Source organism: Musca autumnalis, unplaced genomic scaffold (assembly GCF_047663935.1).
Source record: "Musca autumnalis isolate F117 unplaced genomic scaffold, ASM4766393v1 scaffold_4, whole genome shotgun sequence".
Classification (NCBI taxonomy): Eukaryota; Metazoa; Arthropoda; class Insecta; order Diptera; family Muscidae; genus Musca; species Musca autumnalis.
The window spans coordinates 135,317,775-135,342,709 of NW_027411977.1; the positions used below are offsets into that span (position 1 = coordinate 135,317,775).

The 24,935-nt window shown below is 34.9% G+C and overlaps 2 protein-coding genes across 41 annotated transcripts in view; both read left to right on the forward strand.

Annotated features, from left to right (window-relative positions):
• The window catches only part of Argk1 (Arginine kinase 1), a 119,463-nt gene extending 107,834 nt beyond the window's left edge, over nt 1-11,629 (forward strand). For 6 of the 40 annotated variants that reach the window (XM_073984560.1, XM_073984559.1, XM_073984561.1 and 3 more), the window contains exons 2-3: nt 5,694-6,290; nt 9,790-11,629. In XM_073984560.1, coding sequence (XP_073840661.1) covers nt 6,112-6,290; nt 9,790-10,873 — 1,263 coding nt within the window. In that variant the 5' untranslated portion in view covers nt 5,694-6,111 and the 3' untranslated portion in view covers nt 10,874-11,629. Of the gene's footprint in view, nt 1-592; nt 6,291-9,789 lie in introns of those variants that run through there. The other 34 variants (XM_073984546.1, XM_073984549.1, XM_073984551.1 and 31 more) reach the window with 11 other exon arrangements.
• Nucleotides 11,630-12,170: 541 nt separating this feature from the next.
• Adi1 (acireductone dioxygenase 1) lies at nt 12,171-24,411 on the forward strand. The gene is made up of 6 exons (XM_073984582.1): nt 12,171-12,445; nt 18,261-18,338; nt 18,408-18,535; nt 19,153-19,246; nt 19,303-19,462; nt 24,367-24,411. Exons 1-5 carry the CDS (start codon nt 12,323-12,325, stop codon nt 19,438-19,440), a joined length of 561 nt encoding a protein of 186 aa, XP_073840683.1. The 5' UTR covers nt 12,171-12,322; the 3' UTR covers nt 19,441-19,462; nt 24,367-24,411.
• The last annotated feature ends 524 nt before the right edge of the window (nt 24,412-24,935 follow it).

Genomic DNA, 24,935 nt, shown 5'->3' on the forward strand with positions numbered 1-24,935 from the left:
GGTGATCAGAAAGAAAAATAAATGTAATTTTTGTAAAATTGTTATTTTTGCTAATATACTTATGTAGAAATTTCTCGATATTGTTTCTTTTTTAAAGTCAACTCCCTGATGATGATCATAGATTATGATCGAAATATCGGAAGAATAAAAAATCAAAAATAAAAAACAAACTTTGTTTTTATTTTCTTCACCTGACCTCGAGCCAAAATAAACTATAAGAAGATTCTTTACAAATTTCATAAAATCAAGGGTGGTTGTAAATTCCATTTTTCCATTCCATCTTTAGTTACCATATCTAAATTATCACAACTTGACATCACTTAGAAAATTGGCAAACATTTATTACTTAACGCCTAAGCACAATGCAAGCGTGGAATCTGCGGAATATTTGCTTTATAATTCTATTGTTTTATTTTATTGACATGCATTGAACCATAAACAAGATTCTATGATATATTGAGGGTGTTTTTCATTGTTTTGCCTTTCTGATACAGGCAGCCATTCTTTTCTTTATTGCAGTCATGTGCAAATTATTTTATTGTGTCCTATATCTTAGGAGAGACATGCTTTGATTTAAGTGATATCACTGATTAATTGGGGGTAGTAGTTGTAGTAGTAAAGCACTTTCAAGAGATTTGTGTCTTGATAGAAAAAAAACTTAAGGGTTAGTAACAGCATATGATCTGATTATGTCATCCATATATAGCGACTGAATGACATCTTATAGGAAAAAGGCGATAAAAAATAATAAGAAACAAGAATAAAACAATAAAATATTGTCGATTGGAAAACACCCAAGTGCACCACTCTATTGGACTCGTAAATGTGATAAGAGATGGCGAAAGTTGATTTATATAGTTAAACCATTTCTAATTCATTAATTTTATTACACTTTACTGTTGTAAAGATAATGGAGAATTTTAATCGAACTTAACCCAAATTTGATTAAAAAAACTGGGTACCTCACATTTCATTCATACCCTGTAGATGTACAATTTCAACAATACTATTTTATAGCATGTTTACATTAGAGCTTTTCGCTCCCTAGACATTTGCGTAAAACATTCGCACCGAGTAAAAAGGAGGTCCAAATGCTACATATCACAATTGAGTTCTTTTTTTATAAAAATAAAAATATATACATATTTTGTTTTAAAACCAATTAGTGTATTATATCAATTGAACTACTAGAATCTAGCTACTATTTATTCTTCCATATGTCAAGGCAAAAGTTAAATAAACATTTCCCATACCCACATAAAGAAACACTTGAAAATGTTTCTTATTTACTTCTAAACAAGGAAGAGAAATCTTTCTCACACCACTTGAAGCTGGATTAACAAATCGTAGGGAGAAAGGGGAATGAAAACAAAACTCATAATGACTTCAATATGTTTTAAAAAAAATATAAAGGCAAGTGTTAAGGTTATGACACATAGATAACTCAACGACATACCAAGACATCCTTCCTTTTGTTGAATGAAAAAAAAACACACAAAAGCTGTTGATTTTTTTTCGTATAATGTTTATGGGGCGTTGGCGTGAAAACCATGCGTTTACTATACGTAAGGTAAAATAAATAAACACTTGACACACATACCAACAAAAAAAATCCAAGAAGAATGAGTTTTAAACAGGAAACGGAACATCATTTGCCGCCGTCAAGATTATCTGGCAAATAAATGGTATGCTTATGGTATGAAATTGACATTAACATGACCTGGGTAATAGCAACTCTTCTTAACTTTCACACATGCAAACGCACACGTGTGTCGATGTATATGTAGCACCTTTGACTCTAATCTCTTTAATGGGCAAATTAAGCAAGATGCTAGAGACATTGCCTTGATGAAGATTTGTAGAAAATTATTTCTCTCCATGATTTCTTGCCTGTGAATTGTAGAAATTTATAGGATATTTTTAAAGAAATACACACACACCTATATTTAAATAATGCTATAATGCCAACCACCACCCTCTAATGGTTTTTACACTCCTTGCTTTCATGCTTCCAGGAGTAGAGTACAGCCATTACGAGTACATACATACGAATTTACTCCACTCCCATGTTTATTCCATTGACAATTTCCATCCCTTGCAGGGATGTTATAGGCTTTTCACAGCGAATTGTGGAATATCTTATTTTTAATTTTTTTTTTTTTGTTGGGTGTTGTACTGACTGACGTACATATTGTGGTGTGGCCTTCTTATTAGTTGTCCAAAAAAAAAAACCTTTTTATTAATATTACACGCTGCCGAACCCAATAACAGAAACATTTTTTGTTTTAATTGTACTCATTCTTGTTTCTTTTGGACAAACATATGTTAGATCTGTCATAAAAGACCACTCCTCACTTTTAATGGCATATTTGACAATTTAAAATTTTACTAACTGTGTTATGTGTTATTTAACTTTTATCCTTTTCTTTTTGGTGGGATTATATGTCATCATACCCTTCTCCAATCCCCAAAAATCGTCTTAACTTTGGTCTTTCCCTGCCTGCACGTTTTATCTAGTTTTACATGATGATGAAATTATTTCGATCGTTTGGGGGATTTAAATCAAAGTATGCTTTTAGGCGTACCCCACAAAATACAAATAGTAAGTCATCATTGATGAATAAAAACAGGCTTAACGAAGCATAACAGAAACAAATTGTTACTGGGAGCTTCATCATATTTTATCAAGTGTATTACTTTGTCCATGGGGTATGATTAAAAGAGTTGGTCCATATAAGACGTTAATAATTGCTCTGGAAAAGTAAACGAAAAACTAATTTAACAGTTTCACACCGGGGAATAATTATGTGAAAAACTTTTGTTTCATGAAAAAGAATAGTAAATACAAAGAATACCGGAAAATTCGCTAACTAATGCCAAGTTTACAGAGGACAGTTATGTTGATTTATTGATTGTGAAAACCAAAACTTTATCTGTGTGTGTTTGGAAAATCATGAATGAAAACCTATTCACTGGAAGTCAGGGTTGTATATTTAAATAATAAGTCTTGTGTAAACCCTAGATTAAATATAGATACTTTAGCAAACATATAACGGCATAAGCAGAGAAAATAAATGTCAAAACAAAAACCCTAGATTTATACAAGAGAAATTGATTGCAAATACAACCCTGATTTACTTCAGATATTTTCGTAATAAACTTTGTTACATTATACCATTTTTACATTACCATTTGACGAGTTAACCTTTTTATGATTTTTTTTTTTTTTTTTTTTTTTTTGATGTATTTATTATATTGATTTGACAATTTAAAACCACAGGATTTACTAAATTCGTTTATATGTAAATGTACACTAAGTTGTACTCCTGAACCTAAAACTTGGTTTAGAATATGTACTTATACGATGATTAAGTACATTATCTCCATTTATTTGACATATGTATATTGTAAGAAAATGACAACTTAAACCGACTGGATTTGTTAAACCAAGCATGGTCCAAACGGGATGTAACCTAACATAAGGGCAAAAGAGAGTGAATGATATCTTTGCATTATTAGTTTTGATTGTGTTCTAAGGTTATGATTCTTTCATTGACTTTAACAGTATTTGGAATATGGATTACGCTGTTCTTAAGTATGAAACCCAATTTATATGATAGCTTTGTCCAAGCAAACTTAGAAAGGACGAGGATGTTCAAGTATCAGAGCGCCTCAACTTTAAAAACAATAATCACTGACTGCGCTTAGACCCTTTCACTTCGTTCCTTTGGGCAAACAGCCACAGATGGCGAAAGAGTCTGCAATTCGTTCGTGAACTGACCAACTTTTATATATACTCCAAAGGATTATTACAATTATATTTGCCACACTTCTTGTCATTCTCATTATGAGTAGTTTTCTAATTAGAAATAAAGCCGTTATAGCCGTGCCCAAAGCGTACGAGCAACACATTAAATTTTATTAAAAAACACATCAAGCACGCTTAAGCAATGTCTTAAAAAAGTCTCCATTAAAATGTGCAAAACATTACAATTTGAGGTTTTAAGTGACAGTATAAATGGTTGGATGGACTGCTGTGGACAAAAAAGCAAAAAGAAAATAAATTCAACAACTTTTCAACCCTCTAAGGTTACACCCTGGAATTATTTTAAAAAGGGACATTTCCAAAATGAGCAAAATTCATGTTTACAACCCCATGGTATTAAATACTCTAAATCATTGGTGCTCGCTTCCTTACGGTAGCGTAAAAACAAACCACACGTATTCTCTCTTTATTTCTGATTTGACATTGTTTGGCAATGGGGAGAGTGTCTTACCACTACTAATACACCAACTATTCTGAGCACCCCTGCTCTAAATACTCGCTCTCTCTCTATCTCTCTCTCTCTTAGTCAGTTTCTAAACTAAATTTCTTAAAACAAAAACAGAGCCCTTCTCATGACATCCATCACGCAATTACGATGTGATGGCAAAACTCCGCTTTTGCTCACTCCCCCACCCAAAAACTGTGGTGAATTTGAAACTCTGCAGTCTGTTGAGTCAAGATTGACTTACCCCACAACTGCTCTAATTGAAGAAGAAAAGAAGAAGCAGACATTAACGCGTCGCTTGGCAGCGTCTCTCTGCCCATATATTATATACATACATACATACATTTGTATGTGTGTTTTAACACACCCAAATATTAATGTTGTGTTGTTGTTGCTTTTATTGGGTGAATTCTTGAGGCAAAAGTGTGCCTGGCAATTGCCTCTGCCGCTGCTGCTCTGTTGCCGGCGCACGCAGGCCGGTTGACAACGAGAGCTGTTACAAAGTCTGAAACATACATAGCATTAATTTCCAACCAGACTTTCACAGCTTAACACCGCCATCGACAGGATTTGGAAGTTTAGTTCCTTATAAATTTCCGAGAGTGTTCGTTTGTTGTCGGCAAAACGCGCGCTTGCTAAGAGATAGAATAAAAAAGAAGAAACAAAATTGAAACCGAAACGGAAAATATTCAATTTGTAGCATAGCAAAAAAGCAGTATACTTTTGGGCGCGGCAAGCAAGCAAATTGGAAATCCCAGCACAAAAAAAAATCATTTTTTACCATAAAAACAGAAAATTCTTTTTAAAAAAAGAAAAAAACGTTACTTTAATTTTTTATTAAAAGCAAAAATTCCAAGCGCACAAAATATAAAAGGAAGATTAATCAAAGCAGACGCACAAATCAAAACCAAAGTCTTTTTTTACAAAACAGACAAATTTAATTCTATAGTTGTGAATTTTCAAGAAAAGAAAAAACTCCGAGAAAGTTAAAAAATAACAATTGTGAAAACGTCCTTATAAAAGAAAACCAACGAATCGTAATAGAAAAATAAAATATTGTGAAATTAACAGAAATAGAAACGAAAACAAAAAACTATTTTTTGCATAAACTTTTTTACAAAAAAATATATTAGCATAGAAAAGTAAAAAACGTATTCAAAACTGCGGAAAAAACTTTCACACAACCCACCACCCATCATCAACTAACAACCAACCACTCTACTACTATTAGACTACACTTTACTACAACTCTGTGGTCCATCATTATCATCATCTCAATACGCGGCGTAACAGGACGAAAACCCCAAAGACGCGCCCTTTTTATCTGTGTTTGAAAGCAATCTCTACATCATTTTTTGTTCTCTCTCGCTCGCTCGCTCCCTTTCCAACTAACCAACAATACAAGCGTGTGTTTGTGTCTAGGAAGGAAACTAGTATTAATAACATTACGAATTCGTAATTGATTGTGAAAATCGTTAAGATTCTACCTGTACCAAAAAACGAAACGAAGAAGAGAGAACTTGATATTAGTATTAGCTGCTTAAAACTAGTTAGTCTACAAACCAAACAAAAAAACGCAATTTTTTTACAAATTGAATATATATACATACATATATAAAATACATACCATAGATATACATTTAACAAAGAACCAGTAATCAAAAAGAACAAAAAACATAACTTTGTAACTTTTGTGACCAAAATCGCCAAATTTTTTACAAAATCAAATAGATTTAAAAACAAAAATCTTTAAACTTTTAACTTTATATTAAACGCACACAAACAAACGTACATTCTATCTTAAAAACCCCGGAAACTTACACACACACACAAACACAAAATGGGTGGTTGCGCATCTAAGGATAAAAAAGACAAAGTGGTTGATGGCGATGCTGTTGCCACCGATAACAATGCTACCGAAAATAACACCGCTGACGGTGACAAAGCAAACTCAGTCACTGCTACTGGCGAAACGGCTACAGCTGAGGCAAATGGTGATGCCACAGCAAATCCAGAAGGGTGTGTATTTTTTTTAATTTTCTATTATTGCCCATGGCAAATCATGGTGTTTTATCTATTTCACAAAGATTTCACCTAGCTATGGCTTCGTGCATTTAGGTATCCACACAAAAATATTTGAAATTCTCTCTTTGATTTTTAGTTCCCTCTTTAGGTTTTTGTAATTGGTATAGGGCGGACTATTTGGGTCAATGGGAGGAATTATTGTGAATTGATAAATGTGGGATACTAGGGAACATGTTCATGATGTTTCGGATTTTTTATTTATATATACAGAAAATATATGTATAACACAGCTATTTGTGTATATCTGAAAAACGATTTGAACTTAATGTTGTGATAAAGGTCATCCAAAAATAATTTATTAACAAAATTTAAAGCTTGACTTTTGATAAAAATGTATGATAATACGTTTGTTTTCAAACTAAATAACCGTTAATTGGCAATGTGCAAAGTCAAAATCTCTTTAAAGCCTCACTCGATTTTTTATCTCATGTCACATATTATCAAAGGTATTGACCATGATAGAAACGTGTGATTGCCTTAACAAATTTGACGGAACACATTTATTTTTATTAATATGATATTTCAAATTGTCTGTACCAGGAGAAAAACTAATGCATTTGTTATTGGTAGAATGTTGATTCACATAGATTTTTCCCAACACAAAATCGTTGTCAAACTTGTATGCATAAAATCTACTTATATGACAGTTCTTAAATGTAATCTACACTAACACTTGTAATCATGATAATGTTTTCGTAAGCTTTATATCAAATAAATTGTTATGGAGCGGTTTGTCGTAATAGTGGGTGCTAGTGTAAATGCTATTTAAACAATAAGATTTCATAATTTAGAATATCAGATTTTCTGATTGGAGGATTTGATCCACCGACACAACTATTTCCGTTGGAAAATCAATCTGGCAAATAAAAACTATTGTTTAGCTAAAAAAAAATTGAAATACACTGTGTGAAAAAATCCTCTTCGATAATTTTCATTCCTGTTGGACAATATGTACCCCACTAAAACCTGATTTAGACTGTTATGATTAAGTGCATTATCTCCATTTATTTGGCATGTATTGTGTGAAAATTAAGACCTAAACTCATCCAACGATTCAGCAAAGTTGGACGTCATTTCTGATAGAAGAATAAAAGAGCAAGGCCAACATAGATTGAATTTTTCTTTATTCTTGTATCAGAAATGACGTCCAACTTTACTCAAATGTTGGATGTGTTTGGGGCTTAAGAACTTTAATCCACTGGATTTGTTACACCAAGCATAGTTTAAACCGGGTATTAACTTCGATAAATCGCAAAACTTTGTGTTACATAACAGTGTGTTTATATTGACACTAATTATGATGATAACGTATCTATCTTAATTTGGTTGACGGATGTTTTCAAACATTTAACCTCAAACCAAATCAAGATGGGGTCATTATCACCTTTAAAGTTGTTCAACACGTTTCTTATTTAACTACAAACCTTTTCATATTAACATTTGGCTAATTTAGCACTTGTCATATGCCAAAACGTTTATAATTGTGTCAAAAAATATTTAAAATATAGATATAGCTACCATTAAAATAATTCGACCTAGCTTTTTATATTTGTCATAATGATTAGTGGTGCAAGGATAAATCATCATGTTTGACATTTACAAATCAAAAGTCAGGAGCCATTTTTATTTTGTCTAAAGCTACATCAATATGTCAGGGCTGGGACATTTCATTTATAAACTGTTACACTTTACATATGAAATGTACATCATAACCCAATTTTAAAATACCAATCAAATAAAAATGATTCTGACTATTCTAATATCATTTAAACGGCTGGCAGAAATAACTTTTCTATTCACATATGAAAAATGGAAACTAACAATAAAACCAGTTTGATATAAACGTAGCCATAGTAGGCGTTTATTTTGTGGAAACATGCCAATTTGATCTCCATAAAGTAGTTAATCATGTAAATATGTGTAATGTACGTTTCCCACTTGAAGAGTATATAGTTGCCCATAGTTTTATCACTACGACGCTCCTTTAAAGTATTCATTTTTATTATTAAAGAAGACCAAAACTATTATCATCACGTTATATGGTGTAATAAGAGGAACAATTAGGTTTTATAGTCAACTCCCACATCCCAAGTATATATAATTGAGATTGAAAGCTCAAGTATCTGTGCTCAAAAACTACTCGGGTTTTAAACACTCTATACATTATTTTAATTATGTTAGCTATTCATTTTGCTAGTTACATTTTTAATTGCCTACGTTTTATCGCGGGGATACACCCATAATATTCTTAAGACAAATGTTCGTGACACGCCATTGTCTTTGGGGGAAATTAGTTTCTGACGTCACATGTAGGCGGCATAAGGTTAACGAACCACCCCAATCCCAAAAGATTTGAGACTCAAACACCCATCCACCCCCCTAAACGTCCGCACACATTGCCTTACTCATCAAGAAATGACACATTTGTGGACATATGCTGGTAGCGTGTGGAGGAGGGTGGGAGAATATGAGTTTGCACTCGCGTGTTGAAAAACATAAACTGGCAACAAAGCAACAGTCCTTGTTACCGGTTTCATAAAAGGAAACAAAATTGTAAAACGGAAAATGACCAAAAATTGTTGTTTGCATCGTGGCGGCGCGTCGTCACCGCCTTTGTTTGTTGTGTCTATGTGCACACATACATGGTTTTTCATTTTGATTCCCTCTCACCCCTTGGTCGTTGGCACCACCACCAATCCCACCCACCCATGCCGGCATTTATTTTTTGCAAGGATATTTGTTTTGTTATCTTTGCATACATAATGAATATACATACATACATATACATTTTCCCTGTATATGCGGTGTTTGTATGTAATTGTTCTATATACCATTAGATAAATGTATATAAAGAGACTCATTGGACAAGCGCATGTCACGTGTGGCCCGCCACAATTATTCTTGCCGCTGTTCGTATTACGGTCCTTCCAAGCCGGCTGACAAAAAACATCCTTTTTCCAGAAAACCTGGATTATTTTCTGAATTCAACTTCATGGTGGAAAACACCGATGACAATGATGAGTAATGCAATAGGAATTTGCTTTGTATTGTACTCTTTTGATAACAAAGAATAGCTTGCATAGTATGCTCTTGCAAAAGAATACTTATTTAAATATTGACACATGCTTCCGGTCGGCAAGGCGATACTTTCATTTCACAATAACAATATAAATATTTTTGTCTAGTCTTAAATAATTCCCCAAAGACATGAGATCAATATTAAGAATTTGTCGTTATAACCCACAAATATTGAGAACGATTGAGACACACCTTCAAATATCTTCTGCAACATTTTCTTCTAAATATACATTCAAATATTGCAAATGGTCTCGCTGTGATCTATTGTAAGCCTGATATTTGAAGTATTTTTTGCAAATTACATTTTTTTTCAAAAACATACTAATTATATTTTTCTCTTTTTTTCTATTTACAGCAAAGAAGACACCATGGTTGATGCTGCTGTTCTTGCCAAATTGGAAGATGGCTTCGCCAAGCTCCAAGCCTCCAACTCCAAGTCTTTGTTGAAGAAGTACTTGACCAAGGAAGTCTTCGATAACCTAAAGAACAAGAAGACCCCAACTTTCGGCTCCACCTTGTTGGATTGCATCCAATCCGGTTTGGAAAATCACGATTCCGGTGTTGGTATCTATGCCCCCGATGCTGAAGCCTACACAGTATTCGCTGATTTGTTCGATCCCATCATTGAAGATTACCATGGTGGTTTCAAGAAGACCGACAAACACCCTGCCAGCGACTTCGGTGATGTCAACAGCTTTGCCAACTTGGACCCCAACAATGAATTCGTCATCTCTACCCGTGTCCGTTGCGGTCGCTCCATGCAAGGTTATCCCTTCAACCCCTGCTTGACCGAAGCCCAATACAAGGAAATGGAAGAGAAAGTCTCCACCACCTTGTCTGGTTTGGATGGTGAATTGAAGGGTAAATTCTACCCCTTGACTGGTATGGACAAGGCCGTTCAACAACAATTGATCGATGATCACTTCTTGTTCAAGGAAGGTGATCGTTTCTTGCAAGCTGCCAATGCCTGCCGCTACTGGCCCTCTGGCCGTGGTATCTACCACAATGACAACAAGACCTTCTTGGTCTGGTGCAACGAAGAAGATCATTTGCGTATCATCTCCATGCAAATGGGTGGTGATTTGGGCCAAGTTTACAAACGTTTGGTCACCGCTGTCAATGAAATTGAAAAGCGCATTCCCTTCAGCCACGACGATCGTTTGGGCTTCTTGACCTTCTGCCCCACCAACTTGGGTACCACCATCCGTGCCTCCGTGCACATTAAGGTTCCCAAATTGGGCGCCAACTTGGCCAAATTGGAAGAAATCGCCGGCAAATACAACTTGCAAGTCCGCGGTACCCGTGGTGAACACACCGAAGCCGAAGGTGGCATCTATGATATCTCCAACAAGCGCCGCATGGGTCTCACCGAATACCAAGCCGTCAAGGAAATGTACGATGGTATTGCTGAACTCATCAAGATCGAAAAGAGCATGTAAGGTGTTACACCGCAACCCCCACAACTGTAGAGCTTACGGCTAAGCCTAAAATCTCTGTAGCCGCTAGATAACAACGTTCTTGGTGGCATTAATCTCAACAATAACAACAACAAAAACAAATCTAAATGCAATGTCTGTTACACTAGCAACCTCCCAACAACAACATCCCCAACCTGCTGCTGTTGATGAAAGGTCGTTGTGGTCCTGTGCTCGTCTGTGTAAATCAGCATTTTTAATTTAAAATTCACTTTCGTTTTCTTAATTTATATTTGAGTCAATATTTTGTGTCTTATTTGTTGTGTCAACTTTGACGCATTATGCGTTTTCTAAAAAAAGTAACGGCACAACCCAACGACTTGACCACACCCGAGTCCACTTCACCATCAAGGACTACGAGGACATTGCTCTTCTCGTTTAAGCCACCATAAATCCAACAAAAATACATTTGTTTAAGTTACAAGAAGTTTTTTCTATTTAAATTTTATTTATTTTAAATAAAAATTAACTAAAACAAAAACACCCAACATCAACTTTAAGTTAAACCAAAGTTAAATAGGAAAAGAGATAATGAATGAGAAGATGAGATTTGTATTGATTTGACAACAGCAAGCAAATACATGGAACTATAACAACAACTTTAAGTAAAAATCCTAAACAAAACAACAACATCTAATGAACACAAAATATTTTTAATTTTAAGTCTTAAGTTTATAAAAAGAATTAATTATTAAAAATAATAAAAAAACAAAACAAAAATTACAATATGGTTTTATTTCATTGCATTTTCAAAGGGGGAGGACATTATGAATTTACAAGGTGAACCTGTAAGCCCAGATGATGTCTTCTGATTAAAAAATATTTTAGTTCAAACAAAATAAATGGCCTGTTTCAGAACTCCAAGAATCTACAACTTTTTACTATTTTTTTCAATAGCATAAATGAAAAATTTTTATCATAGAAAAAATGTGTAGATCCTTGCAGGTTCTTGAACACAACATGTTAATTTGAATTGTGCCAATAATATTTTGTTGTTTTATTCTTTTTTGTGCATTCTTCGCTACAGAAACTTTTGACATCAAGGGAAGACAAAGGCCTGAATTTGTTTTCTGGATAACCTTACTAAATGAACCTTGGGCGAGAATATGGAAAAGGAGAACATTCTTAAATGCTCTCTTAAAGGTTAATTAATTTTTTGAGCTTTAATTTCGGTTACAAATTTCATTGTTGCAACTGGCAATGCCATAATTGCCACTATACAACAGACGTTGTTCTGTAAGTTTGGCATCTCTGCTTGTTGTGAAAGGTTATCATAACCATCTGTTCAACGAATTGCGATTGTCGGCCGAGCAGAAACTAATCAACTCTTTCCGTGTCTAGTCTAAATATATTCTATTAAGTGTTATTTCGCATTCCAATTGTTGCTATTGTTGAAGACAAATATACATAAAAATGGTGAAGGCATGGTTTATGGATAACGAAACTACCGATCAACGTTTGGAACATCATCGCAATCCACCGGAGTATCTCGAAATGAATGAACTTTTTAAGAAGACCGGTGTGGAATATTTTCTGGTATGTTCGTTGGGTTTTTATTGTCTCAAATTGGTTTTTTGTTATTATTTATTATAGTTTTTATTGTGAAGGGAGTCCAGAGTTGGGGGGAGTTTGTGGGGGGAAAGTTTAGAGCACAGCAGCCGATAAAATATCGATCACATGGTATTGCCATCGTAAACACACACATCATACAGAGTTGGGAGTTTTAAAAGACACGAACAATTTTGTTTAAGGGCGAAACCTATAGCTCTGCGTGTTGCGTGTGCGTTCAAAAATAAAAAAAACAAAATACATGTATTTGTTGTTGTTTTCAATTTGAAATACATGTATTTTGTTTTTGTATTTTTGAACGCACACGCAACACGCGGAGCTATAGGTTTCACCCTGACATATGGTATGTTACTTTACTTCAAAAGTGATGAAGTAGTCTCATATAAATTGTATGATTTTTAAAGTAAAGGAACGCTTTGCAGGTTAAAAATAGATGGAAATGGCTCAGACACGTAAAGGAACAGAACAATATTTTCACAATCCAATAGTATCAAGTAATTCAATATTTTCTTTAAGACGCTGTTTGATTAAACTGTCGAAAAATACTAATTTATTTGTACGAAACAAAAAGCCAGTTGTAGGGAGTTTACTATTTGTGGTGGGATTCTCTAAAGCATTTTTTGGCAAAGACGTATAGCAATAAAGACCCGAACAAATGCATTTTCCAAAAACATATGCTAATAGTTCCACATTTTGGTTACAGATGGCTACACAACTTACTGGAATTGATAACAGCAATGCTAATCGTTTTTGATTCCCATTTCTCCCGGCAGAAAACAATAACGTCGTGTTTTGTGGCTGAAATTTATTTCTTTTCTTTTTTTATTGTTCATTCAATGAAAAAATCAAAAACGAATGCCGTCAAACTTGAGTTTTAATGCTTTTCTTGTCAATATTCCAATGAGTAACAGTTTTCGTTTTACAGAATGTTGCTATGATATCGTAGCAACAGAGGTTAACTCCCTCTACAGTTAATTTTTCACAATTGACTTTTCCTATCTTATAATATTGACATCTTTGTTTTTGGTTACCGACAAAGATCGAAATGAAATGTTTAAAATTTCGGTAAATTACAAATGCCCTGTTCCAGAACCTGCAATAAGCTACTACTTTTTACTACGATAACATTTTTTCCTTTATGTTATCGAAAAAAATAGTAAAAATTAGTAGATTCTTGCAGTACTGGAACAGACCCAAAATGTATCGGCAAGTTAGCAAATAAAATAAGGTTGTCGCTAAAGGCGAGAACACAATGGATTTTTGTTGCATTGTTTTTTTCCGCCTCGCTTCAAAGCGCAAAAGTGAAATTGTACTGTTTTCAATAGGAAAGGCCAAAACGAAGCAAGGCTTCAGGTCTCAAAGTTGAAAATTGTTGATCTTTTGAATTCTTCGTCTGGCTTCATTTTTGACATTTCGTTTCGACATTCAATTTGATATAAACACGTGTTCAATCTGAAAAATAGAGTTTGTCTGTAATTAATTATTTACGAACAATTCATATTAAAAAATTGAATTATATTTGAATGAATTTTACACTTCGATGTGTGATACCAAGAAATAAGTGGCCTAGTGAAGAAATAAGCTAAGCAGAAAAATTAAGCTAAGAGCTGACTGTGTTCTCACCTTTATGGGCCAAATACATACGGTCCGTTGTGCGACGCGTTGCGCGTTGAAAACAACAACCACATGAAAAATGTATAAGTGATGCCAAGTTTGTTCTTGAAGTTTTCATGTGGTTGTTGTAACGCGACGCTCAACGGACCGTATGTGCCGCGGCCTTTAGTCCTACCGATAGCAACAGTGTTGCCATCTCTTATTCATGCTTTTCATTCATAATTTTGCGTTTTAATTTTACGGATTTTTGTCGCTAAGAAAAAAATGTTTTAGAAAATCCTACTACTGTAGGCCTCTTCGATAACCTAAAAATTTGAACAAACATTTAAAAATGCTATTCGATAACAAACTTGTTCAGTAAAAGAGAACTGAGTAAAGCTGGGTACACATTGTCAGTTTTGAATGACAGCTTTGTTGTTGCTTGCTAGTGTGGCCGTTTATTTTTGTCATTCATCATGCAACCACAAAATATTTTGTGGTTGCTGGACGGTTGGACAGTTATCGATAACTGCGAAATATCGACATTCAAAACTGACAATGTGTACTGCTCTTAATACTTGCAAGTACTATTTACTTGCGAAGTTATCAAACAGACCTTGTATTGATTTATTTGAAGTAAGAGTCAAATATAGCTCTGTTCCTTTACGTACAACAGTCGTACAAGTTTTACCACTTTTTACTCCAAAGGCGTTCCCTTGTTTCGGATTGCATACAATTCATATGTTAGCAGTTCACAAATTTTACTACTTTTGCCACTTTTACCATATTAAAAAGTAAAGGAACAAACCATATATATACTTTTAATTGGAAAACTAGCAAAAGATAGAACTGGCGATATATTCTTCCACAGACAGTGAGTGTTACTAAACATGATAAACCTGTAGTGGGATTCTGTAACTCATTTTTGCTGTTATCGATAATTTTCGGTAAAATTAAAATGCTTATAATTTCGATAATTAACGAAATTTTTCGGTAAGTTAACGATGAATAAAAAGTAGTCGCTAGCCTCTACCGACACAAACAGTGAAGCCAACTTTTCTTTATGTTTTTATACCCTACACCACTATGTGGAGAGGGTATTATAAGTTGGTTTTGGCCAAAAAGTTTGTAACGCATCGAAATAATGGTCGTAGACCCATACTTATATATATCAAAATGAATGTCTCGACGAGCTGAGTCGATCTGGCTATGTGTGTCCGTCCGTCAGTCCGTCCGTCCGTCCGTCTGTCCGTCTGTCCGTCTGTCCATCTAAACCTTGTAATCACGCTACAGGTCGCAATTTTGATCGGATCGTCACGAAATTTTGGATGTTGATGGGGGTCCCGGAGGGGAAGAAGCCTATTGATTTCGGTGATGGTCGGATAATATTTAGGGGTCGGAATGGGCAAAAAACTTATGTGGATAAAAAGACAACGTTTTTTTCCAAAGCGAATATCTCAGCTTCTATATGGGATATACCAAAAGCAAAACCTGACAATAAAAGTAGAAAATATCACCTTTCTAATGATGTAAAGTAGGTTCTCGTAGGTGATCAAACAGCGAAGATATCGCAATAGCCGCTAATAGAACCCAACTTTTTAATTTTGCGATTTTAATTATAATGACGTATATCACAGCTTTGGTTAGTGACTTTCCAAAAGCAAAGCCTGGCTTTGAAAGTAAAAGATCCCATCTTTACAATGATGTAAACTAGGTCGGCGTAGGTGACCAAATAACGGAGATATCGCAATAGTCGGTAATACATCCCATTTTTCCACTTTTTTGGAAATCACGCTACAGGTCTCAATTTTGATCGGATCGTCACGAAATTTTGAGGGTTAATGGGGGTCACACAGATGAAGAAGCCTATTGGTTTTGGGGATGGTCGGATAATATTTAGGGGTCGTAATGGGCAAAAAACTTATTTGGAGAAAAAGACAACGTTTTTTCCTAAGCGAATATCTCAGCTTCAATATGGGGTATACCAAAAGCAGAACCTGGCCATGAAAGTAGAAAATATCGCCTTTCTAATGATGTAAAGTGGGTTCTCGTAGGTGATCAAACAACGAATATATCGCAATAGCCGCTAATAGAACCCAACTTTTTATTTTTGCGATTTTAATAATAATGACGAATATCACAGCTTCGGTTGGGGATCTTTCAAAAACAAAGTCTGACTATGAAAGTAGAAAATCCCATCTTTACAGTGATGCATGGCCACATAACGGAGATATCACAATAGTCGGCAATACATCCCATTTTTTCATTTTTTTGTAATCACGCTACAGGTCGCAATTTTAATCGGATCGTCAAGAATTTTTTGGGGGCTAATGGGGATCCTACAGAGAAAGAAGCCTATTTGGTGATGGTCGGATAATATTTAGGGGTCGGAATGGGCAAAAAACTTATTTGGAGAAAAAGTCAACGTTTTATTTCAAAGCGAATATCTCCGCTTCTAAAAGGGGTATATCAAAAGCAAAACCTGCTAATGAAAGTAGAAAATATCACCTTTGCAACGATGTTACGTAGGTTGTCGTAGGTGGTCAAACAACGAAGATATCGCAAAAGCCACATAGAACACAACTTTTCATTTTTGCGATTTTAATAATAACGACGAATATCAAAGCTTTGGTTCGGGACCTTCCAAAAGCAAAGTCTGACAATGAAAGTAAAAAATCCCATCATTACAATGATGTAAAGCAGGTTGGCGTAGGTATCCAAATAACGGAGATATCGCAATAGTCTGTAATACATCCCATTTTTCCACTTTTTTGGAAATCACGCTACAGGTCGCAATCTTAACTGGATCGTCACGAAATTTTGGGTGTTATTGGGGGTCCCACAGAGGAAAAACCTTTTGATTTTTGATAATGGTCGGATATTATTCAGGGGTCGGAATGTGACAAAAAAAACTTATTTTGAGAAAAGGCCAACGTTTTATTTCAAAATGAATATCTCTCTTCTGTAAGAAGTATATCGAAAGCAAAACCTGGCAAGGAAAGTAGAAAATATCACATTTACAACGATGTGAAGTAGGTGGTCACACAACAGAGATATCGCAATAGTCGGTAATGCATCCCTTTTTCATTTTTGTGCAATCACACTACGAAGTTTTGATCGGATCCTCACGAAATTTTGGGAGTTGATGGGGGTCTAACACAGAAAGAAGCCTATTGATGGTTGGCTTACGTCCCACTTTTCCTTTTTTTATTTGGGTTGTACCGTCGATGCACTTAAATGCGTTTCAAAAAAATTGACCTGTGTTAATGAAGACATTCAGAGCAAAGGTGCTAAGCTATCCCAATTTTAATATTTTGAATTTTATTAGTCAAAAGGTTATGAACAGGGGTAGTGGTGTAGGGTATCACATAGTCGGCCCCGACCCGACTATAGCCTTAGCTCACTTGTTAGTCATAATTTTGCGATTTAATTTTACCGATTTTTGTCGGTAACAGCAAAAAAGAGTTACAGAATCCCACTACTGAACTAAAACCTGTAAACCTTTGCTCTGTTCCAGAACCTGCAAGAAGCTTCGATTTTTTACTATGATAACAGTTTTTCCTTTATGTTATCAGAAAAAAATAGTAAAACTTAGTAGATTCTTGCAGTTCTGGAACAGACCACTTGATAACTTCGAAACTAGTTGAGATTTTTTAACAATTCAAAAAATTATTTTGTATGGTGAAAGATTGTAACTAATGGTCTGCTCCAGAACTGCAAGAATCTACTAATTTTCACTATTTTTTCCGATAACATAAAGGAAAAATTGTTATCGTAGTAAAAATTAGTAAATTCTTGCAGGTTCTGGAACAGAGCATAAATTTGGCATGCAAAAATATTCCATTTACAGTACCGTTAGACTGAAAACACATCCAAAGTTTCAGTTGGGCGTCATTTTTAATAAAAGAATGAAGAAAAATTCGGTCTATGTTGCCCTTGCTCTTTTATTCTTTTATCAGAAATGACGCCCAACTTTACTGAATCGTTGTGCTAGGTTTGCATTTACGATTGCAATTCCATTGCTTAAACGTATTTTATGTATGTATGTATTTATTTATTTATTTTTTTTTTTTTTTGTTTGGGACAACGCGTTTCGCCTTGTTGTTGTCTTTTTGCCAACACTTAACGCAAAACTTTACTCAAACGTCACTGGATACAATAAATTTCTTGCATCTCAATAATATTTCAGATTGATGCTGACAACTATCAAAAGGACGAAACACTCCAAGATTTACGTACAAAACGTAATTATTCATACGAAGATGAGGTAATGACAAGGACATTATATACATATATGGACATACATACATATGTAAAAATAAACAAATTATTTCAGATCACATGTTCCGAAAAATGTTTGCCGGATTATGCCAATAAATTAAAGTCGTTCTTTACGGAGCATTTACATACCGATGAAGAAATTCGTTTAGTTTTAGACGGTTCCGGATATTTCGATGTTAGAGAGTAAGTACACAAAAATTAGAAATTAAAAAATGCACAAAAACTGTAAAGGGCTCGGCACATACGGCCCGTTGAGTGTCGAGTTACAACAACCACATGAACAATTAAAAAGAAAACTTGGCATCACTTACACTTTTTTCATGTGGTTGTTTTTGACGAGTGAAACGACACTCAACGGACCGAATGTATTTGGTCCCTAAAGCTGTAGAGACATCCAACGTTTCAGTAAAGTTGGACGTCAGTTCTGATAAAAGAATAAAGGGGCAAGGGCAACATACATAGATCGAATTTTTCCTTATGGCACCGGCACATACGGTACGTTGTGCGTCGCGTTACAGCAACCACATGAAAACTTCAAGAACAAACTTGGCATCACTTACATTTTTTTCATGTGGTTGTTGTTTTTAACGCGTGACGCAACGCACAACGTACCGTATGTGCCGGGGCCATTATTCATTTATCCGAAATGACGGCCAACTTTACTGAAACGTTGGATGAGTTTACGGCTTAAAAGACAAATTATTGTCTAAGCAAAGGCCTAAAACAATAAAGGCAAAGATTTCCTTTTAATATTAATTAAAAATTAATTAATTTTATTTCTACATGCAATGTATTTTCAGTGATGAAGAAAATTGGATTCGTATTGCAGTTACCAAAGGTGATTTAATTATTATTCCTGCTGGAATATATCATCGTTTTACCTTGGATACAAACGTAAGCATAAAATACTGAAATATAAAATAATTATTTAATTTTGTTTTAATTTTTAGAATTATGTGAAAGCTAAACGTTATTTTGTTGGAGAGCCCGTTTGGTTACCTTATAATCGACCAGCTGACGATATGGATTGTCGTAAAGAATATTTAAAACATCAATCGGAGAAATTTGCTCATTTAAACAAAGTTTAATTTGTTGGAATTATTGTTATAAATGTTTGAAATATGGACTTTTGATTTTGATTCGAAACGTATCGGACGTGCTTTTCTTGTCAAGAAAAAAAATAATTTTTCTAAAAAATACACATTTTGGTTAAAATTTGGATTTTTCTTTAATTCGAATTAATCCTTCATTTGTATTTGCGGGCTGCTTGGAGAATTGATCTAAAGCTTTGAAGCGAATGTCTGCTTCATCTCAAGATCCCTTAAAACTGAAAAAGCCACCGGATAAGCCCTTGGGGGACTGGCTTAATGAAGCAATGTTCCAAGAAGAGGAAGTCTCCGGTCAAGACCAAAATGTAAATGAAGTCGCTAACTGTAATGCAGATATGAATGACTCCATGGAATTTCAAGTGGTTACGTCGAAACGAAGAAATATTGAAAAGAAAACTTCAAGTCAATGTGATGGTAATGCTGGAGCCTCAGGTTCTTCTAAAAGTTTGCAAGGGCCAAAAAAGGTAACAAGCTCTCAAAAAACTCTGCAAGATAAAAATGCTAAAGTAAGTGGAAACAATGCTACTTCGGTGGTTCCAAACAGTAATAAGCGATCGTTTGATGGCGCATTCCAGTCAAGTACATCTAATAATTATACAGTTAATTCCACTATCAGATCAGATCAGAATAGATTTTCTATATTAGGCGACATTGATATCGAGACAGAAACCTTAAACTTTGTAAGACCGGCTGCAACCGAGGAGCCGTCAGTCAGGCATGAAAAAAGGAAAATTGCTTCCAAAGATACTTCATTTTGTCCACCAATTTTTCTATTTAATATTAAAGATATGGGTTCATTGATTGGTCAACTGAAAGCGAAGAATGTGGTGTTTAAAGTTGTTAACGTGTCTAAGTACAAAAGCAAGCTGTATTTACAGGACTCTGGTGTGCATTCGGAAATGATGTCTCTCCTTAGAGAAAAGAAGATTGATTCATATTCATTCACCCCTAAAAATTTAAGGAAACAGTCTCTCGTGCTTGTTCCGAATGCTGCTGAGTCTGTTTCTAAATTTGAAACGGTTTACACAAAGAAAAATGGGATTGATACCAGTCTGTACTTGGTTACTCTAAGTGTAGGAAGCATTGTTAAAGAGGTTCGCAGTATTGATTTTCTAGACTTCCAGCCGGTTACATGGGAAAGTCCAAATAAAAAGCAGAAGGAAGTACAATGTTGGCGCTGCCAGAAGTGGGGTCACATGTCAAATAATTGCAATCGCTCATATGTTTGTCTAAAATGCGGTAAAGAACATCAGCCTAAAGATTGTCAGCTTTTGTCCGATAGTATTCCATTTTGTGCTAACTGTAATGAAAGTGGGCATACTTCCAACTGGAGAGGTTGCCCAGCCTTTATAAAATATATAGAAATTAAAGAACTGAAAAAGGAATCAATTAGAAATATTAAAAAAGCAGCATCTGCCAATGTTGCTGCGACCTCACGTTCTGATTCCATCCGTCATGGCTCCTCGTTTGCAGATGTTTTGAGACCACATCCTACTTTGGGTAATACACCCGAAAAACCCCCTTTAATTCAGGAATTTTTGGCAATCGCTAGAGAATTATGTGGCCAGGAAACAGTTGAGAGCAAAGTTGAACGTTTCGTTAGGAACTTCAGAAGTTTGTCCAAGGAACAGGCTAAACATGAATGTCTTAGTCTGTTGAAAGAAGTTGTCCATCATTATGGTCCATAGATTGTTTAATCTTCTCACTTTTAATGTAAGATCATTAGTTGATATTAGTCGACGTATTGATCTTTTAAATACAATTAATTTTGGTAATATTGATATCGCTTTTATTCAAGAAACCAGGCTCAGAATCGGTCAGAGAGTGTCATTTCAAAATTATTCCCTAGTATGTGATGATAGCGAACTTGGAGTGGCAATTATTTTAAAATCGTCATATAATTTTACGAAATTGAACATTGCAGGAGTAGACTTTCCAAATGTTTTCATTCAAATTAACGTTTTGGTGGATGGCGTGGTTAAGAAATTCCTATTTGGCTCAATCTACATTCCATGTAACTTCAACACTCAAAAGCTGTGTTCTAGTCTAGAAAAAATTGAACAGTTTTCTAGAAATTTCGATGGTTCTTTTATCGGTGGAGATTTAAACTCTAAGCATTCAACATGGGGGGATGTTTCCAGTAACTCAAATGGGACAAATCTTTACAATTGGTTGCAAATAAATTCGCTGTCGTTTACTCGCATCTGCAACACATTCCCTTCATACGCAAATGGTTCATCTTTTCTTGATCATTTTCTTGTATCATGCAACATGTTAGACCATTCTCCACCTAATTATAAAGTTTCGAGTCTATCCTCTTTTTCGGATCACTTTCCCATTAAGTTGTCAGTCTATAATCCCAATTTTAGTATCATTTTGAATAGGCAGAGCTCATTTATATCGTTTGAAAATACGAATTGGAATAACTTCCGGAACGATATCAGTTGCGACCTTCAAAATTTTTACCCTCCAGATTCCCGTAATCTGACCAATACTGAAATTGACTACTATGTAGACGAATTTACCGCTTCAGTAAATTTTGTTTCTAGTGTTCACTCTGAAAAACGTGAGCCTTCAAATAGGAAGTACACTTTATCCGATGACGTTAAGAGGCTATTTAGAATTAAATACGGATGGCAAAAAGAACTCAAACGGTTATATAGAGCAAATTCTGACAGATCAAGACCTGACTATGCTCTTTTATCAAAGCAAATCCAGCTGCTTAAGACTTTAATTAAGGAACGGGTTGCAATGGAGCAAGCTCAGGAATTTAATAAAAGAATGCAGAATATTCGTCCAGGACCTCGCGCATATAAACAAATTTTCAATGCTATAGGAAAAACAAGAGCATCGACTTGTAAAGTATTGTCTGTCAATGGGTCAGTGTTTAGCAATAGAACTGAGCAACTAGAAGTGTTGAAAGAACATTTTGGTAACATTTATAATGGCTCTTCTTCTCTCCGAACAATTTCAGAAGTAGAATCATCTATACAGTCGGTTGTGGGCAGTGTACCGGAACCTATAACTTCGTTTAATATGGAGAACACAGCTTTGAATGAAAATAATTTATCGGAATTTACTTCTGCAAACGACATTGTTGAGTTGGTGAAAACATTGAATAGTAAGAAATCATTTGGTCCTGATAATATATCTAACCGTCTAATTAAGAAGCTTCCAATGAAAGCAATACAGTTCTTGGTTATAATTTTTAATAATTGCCTAAATAATGGATACTTCCCCAACAATTGGAAGATTGCCAAAATTATTCCAGTTCCCAAAAAGGCAAATGAGTCTAATGTAAATAATTTGCGTCCAATTTCCTTATTGTCAAACCTAGGGAAGCTATTTGAGAAGGTAATTAGATCTAAAATGGACATTGGGGTATCTCCGGGGTACATACCACATCAACAATTCGGTTTTAAATCAGGCCATTCCACGGAGCATGCACTCCTTAAATTTCAGAATGATGTTTTGTGTAACCTGAGGGATCAAAAGTGTACTGTAGCGGTGGCACTAGATGTAGAAAAAGCTTTCGACAAAGCTAATCACAAAGGTATCCTTCAAAAAATGATTAACATTGGATTCAATCCTCACGTGATAAAACTTTGTGAAAGTTTTTTTAATAATAGGAAATTTTTTGTTTGCCTTGATGGATCAGAGTCTAGTTTCGCTGAAGTGAATTGCGGTGTTCCGCAAGGCTCAATTTTAGCACCGCATTTTTACAACATATATATGAGCGACTTTCCGCATCATTTCCAGGATTGTCAGGGGATTTTGTATGCAGATGATGCGTTGTTGTACACCCACGCAGAATCTCCTGATAATGCTTTATTAGCTCTTTCCCAGTACCTTGATAGGGTATGTACGTTTTTGTCTGATTGGGGGATTAAAATTAATGTTTCAAAATGTCAAGCTATATGCCTAAGAAATGCATCGGGTAAATGTAAATACTATGTTGTGCCCCAAAGTAAAAATTTAAAATTGTGTCTTAATGGCCAAGAAATTCCTTTCGGCGAAAATTTTAAGTATCTGGGTGTAAACTTTTCTAAATTAATGAAATTTAATGTGCATGCTCGTCTTGTTCTCAAGAGAGCCAATGGAGTAAAAGCAGCCTTTTCTTCATTGTTTAATAATAAGTTTCTTCCGGTAGAAACAAAACTTTTGATATATAAAGTTAGTATTCGTCCAATTTTATTATATGCGTTTTCAATTTGGTTCGGTATATCCCCTACGGTTATGAATGAATTTTCTATCTTTGAAAGAAAAATTTTACGTATGTGTGTAAACCGAAATTTCGAGTCAGTTAATAGACGATACAGCAATTGTTTTATCTATGAAAAAGCAAATGTTGTACCCCTTCCTATGTATGCAATGAATAGGATAGCAACTTTTATTTCCCGTTTATCGCTTTCACCAAATCCGCTCATCGCAGATATCTTGGCTAATCAGACAGCTTTCAATTGGTCTAACACGTACTATATTTCACCTCTTGGACTTACTGAGGCGGATTTGGAAGCAAATTCTCCTTCTGGCTTACCAAATTTTTATTTAAAGGCATTAGCAGGCACCCATAGGGGTTAATAGCTAGTTTTATGTTAATACACTCTTTGTATTCTCTTAGATTTAAGGACTAGTTTTAAGATTTAGTTTGTAAGTCATAGTTTTTAAGTCTAATTTTTGGGGAAGAACTCTCCTTGTTCTGTTAACGCCGGGAGCAAGCGTTTTCTCTTTTATTGTAAACATATATAATGATTGTTTAACTGCTGATTTAAATAACATGGGTTATATTCTTTTCATCAGTCATTAAAATAATACATTCTAGTTTTAAGTACCTCCTTTATAACGTTTCCAATACCTTGATTTTGTTAAAAAGTCTCAATAAAAATAAACTAAACTAACTAAACTATGTTTGAAATATAGAAATAGAATCAGATGTCAATTATATTAAAATGATTCTAAAAGTGTTTCTGTACTCCAAAAAGTTGCAAAAATGGCGCTGTATAGCGTTAAGCCCTCGGCACATACGGTCCGTTTAATGACATGTTGGGACACGCGTTGTCCCAATAAAGTTAAATTATGTTTAACTTTAATGGGTCAGCCATGTTGTTGTTTTTCCAAAAACTTGGCATCACTTGCACATTTTTCATGTGGTTGTTGTAGCGCGACGCTCAACGCACCGTATGTGCCGAGCGCTTTGTACACCACGTTGATTCTGTTCAATTAAATGAACGTTTTTTTTAATTAATTTCTCGTTGGAATCAATATTAATGACCGTTTATTTTTGCAAGTGAAAAAGGAAAGCCGAAGATTCGAATCCACACAACCACCGCTATGTGACATGCATGTTTCACCGTTGGTAGAGCGGCTCAACGGACATATCGGCTGCGGAGTGGCTTCTTTGTCATCGAACTTTTCTTCTTTCAAATGCAATTTTTGTTATTTAAAACTACAATGGGTATTTGCCCGTTTAGGGC

Excerpts from the sequence above, each read along its gene's own strand:
- Adi1 (XM_073984582.1), top strand. The coding sequence starts at position 12,323 with ATGGTGAAGGCATGGTTTATGGATAACGAAACTACCGATCAACGTTTG. Across the intron at positions 12,446-18,260 it reads CCGGTGTGGAATATTTTCTG|ATTGATGCTGACAACTATCA; the intron begins GTATGTTCGTTG and ends ATAATATTTCAG. Across the intron at positions 18,536-19,152 it reads GGATATTTCGATGTTAGAGA|TGATGAAGAAAATTGGATTC; the intron begins GTAAGTACACAA and ends ATGTATTTTCAG.